Source organism: Scylla paramamosain, chromosome 30 (genome assembly GCF_035594125.1).
Source record: "Scylla paramamosain isolate STU-SP2022 chromosome 30, ASM3559412v1, whole genome shotgun sequence".
Lineage (NCBI taxonomy): Eukaryota > Metazoa > Arthropoda > Malacostraca > Decapoda > Portunidae > Scylla > Scylla paramamosain.
In genome coordinates this window covers 19306615-19317487 of record NC_087180.1, presented here as the reverse complement: position 1 = coordinate 19317487, position 10873 = coordinate 19306615, and the positions used below count along the sequence as shown (strand labels likewise).

Below are 10873 nucleotides of genomic sequence, written 5' to 3'. Positions count from 1 at the left end.
ATAATCAGAGGAGTTAGGTGAGAGGTATACAGCACAGATAAATTTAGTATGAGAGTGACTCTGTAGTCGTAGCCAGATGGTGGAAAACTCGGAAGATTCAAGAGCGTGGGCACGAGAGCAGGTTAGGTCATTGCGCACATAAACGCAGCATCCAGCTTTGGATCGAAAATGAAGATAGAGAAAGTAGGAGGGAACAGAAAAAGGGCTACCGTCAGTTGCCTCAGACACCTGAGTTTCAGTGAGGAAAAGAAGATGAGGTTTAGAAGAGGAGAAGTGGTGTTCTACAGATTGAAAATTAGATCTTAGACCGCGAATGTTGCAGAAATTAATGAAGAAAAAGTTGAGGGGGGTGTCAAGACACTTAGGATCGTCGACAGAAAGGCAGTCCGACCTGGGGACATTTATGGTCCCCTCCCCAGATGGGGACTCCGAAGCTGGTGTAGGAGTCGCCATGATGATTTAAAAATTTTTGAGTGAAGGGTGTGTGTGTTATTAGGTGCTTGTAGTTTTGTGTGGAGGAAGAGAGTTGTCTTTAGAGGGCAGGCTGTGACTGCCCCCTTGTGTTGTGAGACACAAAGGGAAACGTTCAGTGAGGTCACAGCTGGGTTTAATGATAAGTTCACAGCACCCCCTGAACAGTGCTTTAGACCTCACTGGGAGTAATTATCGTTTCGGCAGGTGTGTACTGCCTCCTCCTCTGATAAGAAGGTTAAATTAATCTTTTGGATACCCTGATATTTTCCTTTCACTGATAAGAATATTTATTTTCATTTTATCTAGTTCTGTGTCAACTATTACCTTTCTTTTCCCTAGGTAGAGGTGAAAGGAGTGAATTAAAGTATATTAGACCATGGGAGAAAAAATGCAGGGACAGGAATAAAAGAACAAGTGTTATGTGTCGACTAATAGTGTGAAAGGAGAGAATGAGAGTACGAGAACATGTGGGGAAAAATGTATGGAATGGACAGGAATAAAAGGAGATTTGTCATTGAGAATAGGTGCCAGATATAGAAAGACAGACAGGCAGAACAAATGACTGGTTAAGAAATTAAGATGACACACCACAAAAGGATATTTCAACATGTCTCACTTATAAAACATTTATTATACTCTTGTTATAGCTGTATATATATTTATAGTTAGTGAATTACAAAACACTGTAACAAACATGTACATTACATCACAAACTTGAGCAGTGCTTTAAGAGGTCTGAGCTCCAGTATTTTCCTTGTTACAAAAAAATAAAAATAAGACATTACGACAAATTTGTTAACATGGGAAATTCTACTACAAGTTGTCGTTAACAGAAATGCAAAGGCAAAGACATATGCTACTTCCAACTGGTAATATAAAAAAATAAATTTATGTACTGTACTACTAATACAAGTTTTGAATTTCTTGACGCTGACAATGACAAACGTACAACTATAAAGTTTTGCATCAAATACACAAATGGTAAGATTAGCAGAACCATTATTTGTGGCGAGCAGCACCTCACTTCACCTCATCACCTCGGCTCACCTCACCACCAACAGGTCGGGTCAACAGGTCTGGAGCATTTGTCCCAGGCCGGTCACCACAGGTCAATTCTTATAATACATATGGCATCACAACAGAGCCTTGTTATAAAAAACTTCCTTCTTGCATGTGTATCCTTCTCTCTCTCTCTCTCTCTCTCTCTCTCACACACACACACACACACACACACACACACACACACACACACACACACACACACACACATCAAGCACTTTTGTTACAGAGTATATACAAATCTAATAAAAGTTCACATGGAAAATGTCTTTTTATCAAATTCTTCATCATAGGCCTCAACACACACACACACACACACACACACACACACACACACACAGTTAAAGCATGAGGCAAATGGGCAGACTTGGGTAGCAGTGCAGCTCACTCTTTCCCTTCATCAGGTTTTCTTCATGCTACAAAACTCTCTACCCAAACCCTCTGCTGCTTCACTCACCTCATCTCTTGTCCACATGATCTGCATTGTTTTAAATAACAGACGTATCATCTGAAGATTCTGTTTTTTCCACGCTGCAAAACCTCTCAGCCCAATCTCTTGTGAGCTAAATAACATATCTTCTGCTTTGAGATTTGTCATTTCCATGTTAATTTTCTTTAACGGTAGACACATCATCTATACATAACAGTACCAAGTGCCAAACCTGTTGCTTGGTTAAGACTGATCTCTCTCTCCTGTTATGGTGAGACAAATAAACTTAAAGATTCATTTCATTGTTCATTTTTGTGGCCTATTGCTTAGTTCAGATTGGTCTCTCTCTCGTTACAGCAAGAAAACCGTTTGTTTTCTTGATACATAGTTTATGGTAGTGGACGGCAGCCACATTTCCACAAACACACTGGTAATAATACTGAGTAAGAAATCATACAACCTTATACAAATGAGCTTGACCTACATCCATGGTTAGTGACATTATCCATTTTGATAGACACTCATCCCTACCAGCTTGAGATAACAGCCACACAACTCCCCATGCACCCTACTCACTGCTGGCAACACCCTCATCCTCACAACACCCTTACATCACTCTCACATCACCCTTGCATCACCACACTATGGGAAGGTCAACATCTAAGGGTGCTGCTTCTGTTTCATCTGGAGAGGGTGACGTCCCTTGGCTGGTCCCCTCGGGCGTGTCCCGTCACCCGCTGCTCAATGGTGATGTACTGGCGGATGAGGCGGGAGATCTCATGGGCTTGGTCAGTCTGGATGCGGGTGATTCGCTGCTGCATCAGGTTGCCACATTTCATGTCCAGGAAAAGTTCGTCTTCGCTCTTCACCTTGCGAGTGCTCATGACCTCGGCCAGACTGTACCTTATCAGAGTCTCCTGTGGAAGTGAAAGCAGTGTTTAGATGTGTATTCTCGGTCTCAGCATCTTATCTCAGTCTTGGTAACTTTTTATGTAGGAAGGGCTCTGGCCAAGTAAAAAAGGTGGCCAATGTGGTGCCTGTCACTGAAGAATAGGGCCAAAACAGGTTACCCAAAATTGAAGGAGTATCTTGAAACCTCCCTTCTAGAAAAAATTAGTTATAGGTGGGAGGAAATACAGAAACAGATGGAGTACCAGAATTTACCAGAAAAAGAGATGAGAAAAATTTGATTTACAAGGCAGTATTAGATTTGTACCAGACAAGGGACAGCACTCACATGGGTCACAAGGTCGAGGAAGTGGACGCCATTCTTGTTGAGGGCGAGGATGTAGTCTGTGCGCTCCTTGGGTTCCATCACTCTCTTCACCGCAAAGAACGAGGACCCAAACAGCGGCCATGACTGCAGGATTTCTGTACATCACGGTAGAGAATGTTAATTGCCATCCTTTCTGTGATGTATACTCATATTTCAGATGCTGGTAAAGGAGGAACTGAGACCATCACAATGGAAAGCATGTTAGTTGTCATCCTTTCTGTTCTGTGATGTACACTCATATTTCATCACAGCATTCATGTGGAGACAAGTGAGGATACTTCTCAGAGAAACATACAAGTCAAACACAAGCACTGCAGCTCTGCTACTTTCATAAGGCTATAGTTGAAGCTAAACTGGATTTTGATGGAATTTTTACAGTTCTAATGGCAGTTTAACAAAGTTTCTACATCATTAAAAGGAGAAACAGTTTTGAGAACCCAGCCAATCATCTCTGTGGCCTTGGAAAATGGTCATGCTGAGAAGATAAATAATTTCTGAATACAGGCCTTGAAGGAACATATAAGTCAAGAACAAAACATCAATACCCACCCAGGACCTGAGCCTTGGCCTGAAGACTGGTGAGGGAGGCCACCTCAGGCCAGGCTGACTGCACCATGTTGACCCACTGAGGTGGCTTGACGTCCCGCACAGTGAGAGCAGGCTTGGGAAGCAGGTACTTCACTTCCTTCATGGTGGGCACCTCCTCCAGGTCAGCCGCGCGGTGCAGGAGTGCGGCCACCTTCGCTATGTCGTACTGTGTGAGATGTGAAGTGTTAACACATGTTGGAGAGAGTGTAGGAGGGATAGAGATGAGGAGTAATGCTTTAACTACAAACTGCAGGAAATATACTGTCAAAGATAGAATGGGTGAATGTAGAAGGGATACAGACAACAAGTAATGCTTTTAAGTTAACACTTGTGTTCATATGAATTAGTTTCTCTTTTGACAAAATTGAGTGGAGGATTATTGGCAAGAAAGAAATGACAGGTAATATTTTGTCAATGTAATGAGAGAAATACCAAACCATACTTTATTCCCTTCTTATCATATCCTCAGTTTCAACCTACATTCTCCTCCATTCTCATCCTATCCCATTTTAATCTATATTCTATTCCCATCTCAACATATCCTCAAGTTCATCACCTGTCATAAGAGAAACATGTAATAAATGCAGTGATACATAACAGCATCAGTTCAGAGGCATACTAACAATGACTTCCTGCTGCAGCTGTTCTCCTGGAGTGACCAGCAGCAGGCCCTCCAGGTAGTCTGGGGCAATCTGGTTGAACACCACTTCATAATACAGCTGGTTGTCCAGACGCAGCGGGTAATACCACACACTACGGCAGAAGATCAGGTAGAAGACCTGCGGAGAACATGAGGAGGTGGTTAGCTGATTCACCGGAGTTTACCAATGTGTGACTAAAGAGACACACACAAGAAAGTTTACAAAATGCTGGTGGGTAATACCATACACTGCAGCAGAAGATCAAGAAGACCTGGAGGATTGTGAGTGCTCTTGAACTATCTTGGATCAGTCAATCAACCTTTTGCAAACATTTCTCTTAGGTTATTATTTTCTCATACTCCAGACTGACAGTTCACACATAAGCATAAATAGATAATTCTCTTCCCTGGTAGGCAATATTCTTACTTATCTACTAATACTGTTAAAAGCCTTCAGTACTCACCTGTTGGTTCTTGAGGAGTTCAGTGGTGACATCCAGGATGTACTCTTCCCTGGCCAGGGGCATGGTGAAGGTGTCTCCCTCCACAATGCAGTAAAGGCTGTACTCCTCCTGCTCCTGGCTTGACCGTACACTGATCAGGTTGCACATCTCCTCAATGATGTCCTGCAAACACCAACACCTTGCTTTACGGACATACTGTTGAATGCAATGCAATAGTTATAGTGCTGGTATAGACAGGCAATGAACAGACCAGAGGTTAAGTTATGTTTGCCTGGGACTCCCAAATGATATCATGTACTAGAAAGTATCAATTTATCTAAGGAGTCAATGTCAGTAACATCAGCTTATAACACTTCTCGGTCTTGTTAAATGGTATAGGCAGGCACTAAGCACACCAAGGGCTTAGTTATGTATCATTTTAGCATAGTGATCAATGTCAGTAATAACAGCTTGGTAATGAAATATTAGTTGTAGAAATAGCTAGGGATGTATCTAATGTATCTTTGTATCAAACTGACATCCCTGCAAACAGACTTACCTCACACACACACACACACACACACACACACACACACACACACACATTGATAGATATATAGATGTCTTACTTCCCACAGCTCAGAGTCACATAATACACTGGATAACCATATGAACAGGTGTTAAAGACTCACCTGCACCACTGAAGTACTCTTGGTGTTGATGACCCTCTCAGTTCCTCCTGGCAGACGGTAAATCTGCCGCTTGGAGTTCCTGCCGGCGGTGATGGCTGTGATCTCCTCAATGCTCGGCACATTCTTGCGGCCGCCGTAGTTGAAGGTCTTACGTAAGTTCTGAAGACATACCATCGCTGTCCCTGTGAACGTTAGGCTGAGTTATTTTCTCTGCCTTTTTTATGTATATAGATGGAGAGAAACAAATCTTTTAAATACCATTGCCCTCCCTGTGAATGTTAAGACAAGCTATTTTCCCTGTCTTTTAAGTGTATATAGATAGAGATAGACCTGCATGTGTGTGTCCCTCTCACCATGGTACGCTCTCCTCTTGTCATAGGCAGCCGTCTCCAGATACTTGAAGAGATACGGCTTGAGTGTGTCGGAGCAGGTGAAGTAGGCAGCCAGGATGGAGAAGAGCCGCCATCCTCGCTGACATGAGTCTGGGATGGATGACTTGTTGTTGGTGGTCTGCTTCATGATCTGGCAGTACACCTCATCACGTAACACTGGCTGCTTGTGGCAATTCTGTCAACACAACGCACATATTAGCACACACACAATCAATTAGTTTAGTGAAGAAAAGATAATTTTGTTATCTAAAACTGAAAATTACAAATGAAAACAATGCATGCTTATCATTTATCCCAAGGAATAGTAAAAGATCTTCCTTGTAAAGGGAAATATGTGCACCTATAGGAACACACAAACACACACACACAAGCAAACCCCCCTACAAACAAAAAAGTTGTTCCTCAGAAAGGACTAAATTTTATCCACACAGATTCTCATCACATAATTACAAACTCAATCCTGTTTAAGAAGTAGTATGTTTATCATGCAGTGTGTGTATGTGTGTGTGTGTGTGTGGCCACTCACCATGAGGATGGTGTAGACACAGTGCACCTCAGTCTGCTGTGGGGCCATGGGGTAGTCTCCCATGTAGCGCATCACAGCAAGGAAGCTCTCCACTGCCACCTGGCTCAGCTCCGCCTCCAGAGGGAGCAGCGAGTTACTCAGAGGAGACTGTGTGAACTTCACCATCTCAACCTGTGACAGGAAGATGAAGGGTAAAATTCCATCAAGGTAAACTGCCATTCTGTAAAGGTAACATACAACTCTATCAAGATAACATGAATTCTGTCAGGATAACATGAATTTTGTCAAGATAACATGAATTCTGTCAAGATAACATGAATTCTGTCAAGATACTACATGAATTATATCAAGATTACATGAATTCTGTCAAGATTACATGCACATTAACACACAATTAATAGTCAATTAGTGTGGAGGCAAAAAGTGAGTTTCAATACACAAATATAATAGGAATAAAAACTAGAGTCCCATTTTCATGTTACACTGAAGTATTTTGGTTCTGTGTTGTACTAATATTTAGAAAAGATATGGCTTAGAATGTAGCACTGTATATGAAGGGAAGTACTGAGTTACTCAGAAGAGACTACATGAACCTGATCATTTCGACCTGCAAAAGACAAAGGATAAGAACCAGTGTCCCAGTTACGTGACATGCTGAGACTGAGGTATTCTGGTTTCTGTACTGAGCATAGGTTGAAAGGAAAGAATGTATTAAAACCAAGCCTGTCTCACCTGCTCCTTCCACGTCCAGCCTGCCTGACTATCCTTATTGCCCTTCTTCTTCTTGTTCTTGGTCTGCAGGGTGCCGTCAGCCTGCACTATGCCCTGCTCTTTGGACAGCCTGAAGTGCTGGAGAGCGAACTGCAGAAGGGAATGCTTGCCGTCGTGAACCACAGGTGGGCTACTTCCTTCCCGCACTCCTCGCCCTGACACCTCTCCCACAGATACTTCCATCCCACTCCCCGGCCCGCCTCCCATGCCTCCTCCTCCCTCGCCGCCTGAGGAGTGGCCGGAGTCGTCATGGTGGTGCAGGTGTGCCTGGTGGGGCGACTCCGGCCGCGTCCACACTCCACCGCCCATCCCCATCCGCGCCATCTCCATGTCGCTTTCTGCCATTGAGTCCACCACCTCCACCTGCGCCTGGGAGGGAGAGAAGTGGTAAGATACGGGATTAAACATTATCAACACCTTCAGTTGCATCTGAGAGAAGCAGAAACATAAGGTAAGGGACTCTACACGTTATTTCTGAAACGTATTCTGAAACGCCCAGTTTTCTCACCACAATTATGTTCAAAGGTCACATATATTATAGTTGAGTTGTCAGGAGTATTTTTCCTGTTCATAATGTAGAAATCTTATTAATCTGCCACTAAAACCATGTAAACACCTTTACAGAAACCGTGTAGCTTCAATTAGATCCTTCTAAAAATAATCTGAGCTTTCACAAATTAAAACAAAGGGTATTTCACGTAAAAACAATCTGACTAAGACAACCACAAGTACTTCTCCCACTACCTGAGGCACAGAAGTCGTGGTAATAGTCTCTGTGGTCACTACAGTAGAAACAGCAGAAGCGGTAGCAGCAGAGGCTGCAGCAGCAGCAGCAGCGGCGGCGGCGGCGGCGGCTGCAGACCTCGCCTCGGAGCGTCCGATAGGTACCACATAATCCACGGGGAAGAGACCTGAGCGTCCGTTCATGTTTCCTTGTAGCCATCCTGCGGTAGACGAGAGTGCAGTGAGGTGAGAGGGAAAGATGGGGTGTTTGAGGCGGGGAAGAAAGAGGAAGAGGTATTTGAGAACCGAGAAGGTAGAGAGAGAGGTGTTTCAGGCTGGGAGAAGGATGTTTGATTCCGTTCATGTTCCCTTGTAGACACTTTGGGATAGACGAAAGTATGGTGAAGCGGGGGAGGTATAAAAAAAGGGATGTTAGAGAAGCGTGAAGTAGAGGGAAGCGAGAAGGAAGAGACGGTAGATGACTTGTCTCAGGGAAAAGGATATTACAGGCAGACGCAGAGAGGCCAGTAGAAGACGAAACATATAGGGAAAGAAGAGGTTTAATCGCTCCCATCAGTGTTGTTTACCTGAATCAGCTGAGTAAATCTTCAGTTACTCAGGCATAGAAAGAAAACAACCTGTCCTTTCCTCCTCCCTTTTCTTTGTGTTCTTCCTCTTCCTGACTAGTCTCCTCCCTTCACGTCACTCATCTACGTGTACTTCAGTCCCTTCTGTTTTCTCTCAATTTTAACTTCTATCTCCCTTTTATTTCGTTTCTTCTTTCTCTTCCTGTCTTCCAATAGTCTCCTTCTCCCTTCACGTCACTCATCCACGTGTATCTCTTAGACCCTCCTATTTTCTTTTTTATCTATAACCTTTATCTCCCTTTTATTCTCCTCCATTACCCACGCGCTAACAATCTACCTCCCTCATCTTACCTTCCCTACTCTAACCACGTATAACTCATTTTTCCTCCTTATCTTTAGCTACCTATCCATTTCTCATAACCCAAACTTGCTCCAGTCCTTTCACCACCTCTTTTCTCTTTTTCCCTTATCAATTCCGTTCATCAGGAGTTCCTTTTCCTCTGTTCCGCTGGCTATCATATACCCAGATCCTTAGAATATCTTATTTTCTTGGCGTTTCTTTTTCCTTTGTCATAAAATTCTCCCCAGTCCTTATTTTTTTCTCATATACTTCCTTCTTCAGTTCAAACACTCCATTGATCGATCGTCATGCCTTCCTTGCTTCAAAACATTCCTCTTCCTACCTTCTCTTTCGCCTTACCGTACTTGAAGTCTCCTCAGACTCGCCTACCACAAACACTTCCTTCTTATTTAAATCCCAAGCCTCATACTCTTTACTCTACACTTCCTCCGCCTCTTAGATAAAAATGGATGGAGTTTTCAGTCTCACCATCGCCATACAAATGCTTATAGACACAAATTAAGTTAGGTATTGAGGTAACAAAAATGTAGATGAAATGAAATGCTGTGTGATGTTTAGATTTAGAATAGGTGAAGGAAAAGTGAAATATATGCAACCCAGAAAGATGAGAAGAATGTCAAAGGAAATCACAATAAAAGAAAAAATTTCCAAGAGTGAAAGTGTGTGTGTGTGTGTGTGTGTGTGTGTGTGTGTGTGTGTGTGTGTGTGTGTGTGTGTATGAAAACAGAAATGACCAACAGTTACACGTACACAAAGGATTGCATAACTATTCCAGTACGCTCAGTGACGCTTATCAAACACACACACACACACACACACACACACACACACACACACACACACACACACACACACACACACAGTCAGGCATCAATGCATACACACACAGAAACCCATTGTCTTGCACCTGGCCACGAGCACACACGAATCATGCAACACACCTGCTTCTAAAACCAAGAGAAATAATTAATAAGTCACGCAAATGAAACAGACACAACCATCATATAACAGTGACCATTCAAGACATGTGACGGGCTGAAAAATAAACCTATCATTGTGTGAATCGTTCTAGTTGATCGCCTTCCTGTAAGTCAACCGCCTCCCTTCATCTGGAAGTTTTTGCATTCCGATAAGTTAATACACCAAGAATCAGAAGAGGTGGAAGGCTGAGTGGAAAAAAGGCACACATTGGCTCCACGACTTTGCAGCTCGAGTTCATAGCTTCTACGTAGGAGGGGAAAAATATATAATGATACAAACTAAATACAAATAACTTGACGGGCCAAGGAATAAATTTATCTATAAAGTATTTATGTAGGTGGAGGAAGAGCTCTGATATGTTACGGCCGTGTTATGAAGTGACGGGGAAGGTGAACGTAGAAAGTAGTGTTGCAGTGTGTTGCGAATGTTGATGAGCGTTGCGAGGCATTCAGGTGACCAGGGAGCCTTGGTGGGGAGTCATGATGCACTGCTGGGAAGAGGTGAAAGGTACCTAGTAACTGGTATGGACTTAAGGGCTGGGCTACTGACAACGCTCCAGTTTCTGTTGTCTCCTTTCTTTACGTTTCTTTCTTTCATCATCGGGTATTGACAAAGCTCCAGTTTCTGTTAGTCTCCTTAATTTACGTGTCCTCAGTGACAATGCTCCAGTTTCTGTTAGTCTCCTTAATTTACGTGTTCTCAGTTTCACCATGGGCTAATGACAGTTTGACAATGCTCCAGTTTCTGTTAGTCTCCTTAATTTACGTGTTCTCAGTGACAATGCTACAGTTTCTTTTGTTTTCTTACTTTTCGTGTTCTTTGAGTGCCAGGGAAGAGGGCGAGAGAGGGCCAGGGAAAATTAGAAAGTAAAGTTAAGAGTTAAGATATGGTGTAGCGGGAAGGGAAAGGCCGAAGACTGGAGGGTGATCG

The 10873-nt window shown here is 43.1% G+C and overlaps 1 protein-coding gene across 2 annotated transcripts in view; it reads right to left on the bottom strand.

Annotated features, from left to right (window-relative positions):
• Window positions 1-1086: 1086 nt before the first annotated feature.
• Window positions 1087-10873, bottom strand: part of LOC135115983 (unconventional myosin-XV-like) — an 81612-nt gene continuing 71825 nt past the window's right edge. For both annotated transcript variants that reach the window (XM_064033182.1, XM_064033183.1), the window contains 10 exons: window positions 8036-8235; window positions 7253-7660; window positions 6521-6691; window positions 5956-6169; window positions 5603-5784; window positions 4932-5093; window positions 4451-4606; window positions 3789-3993; window positions 3201-3334; window positions 1087-2880 (listed from right to left, as the gene is read on the bottom strand). In XM_064033182.1, the coding sequence (XP_063889252.1) occupies window positions 2644-2880; window positions 3201-3334; window positions 3789-3993; window positions 4451-4606; window positions 4932-5093; window positions 5603-5784; window positions 5956-6169; window positions 6521-6691; window positions 7253-7660; window positions 8036-8235 (2069 nt within the window). In that variant the 3' untranslated portion in view covers window positions 1087-2643. The remainder of the gene's footprint in view (window positions 2881-3200; window positions 3335-3788; window positions 3994-4450; window positions 4607-4931; window positions 5094-5602; window positions 5785-5955; window positions 6170-6520; window positions 6692-7252; window positions 7661-8035; window positions 8236-10873) is intronic.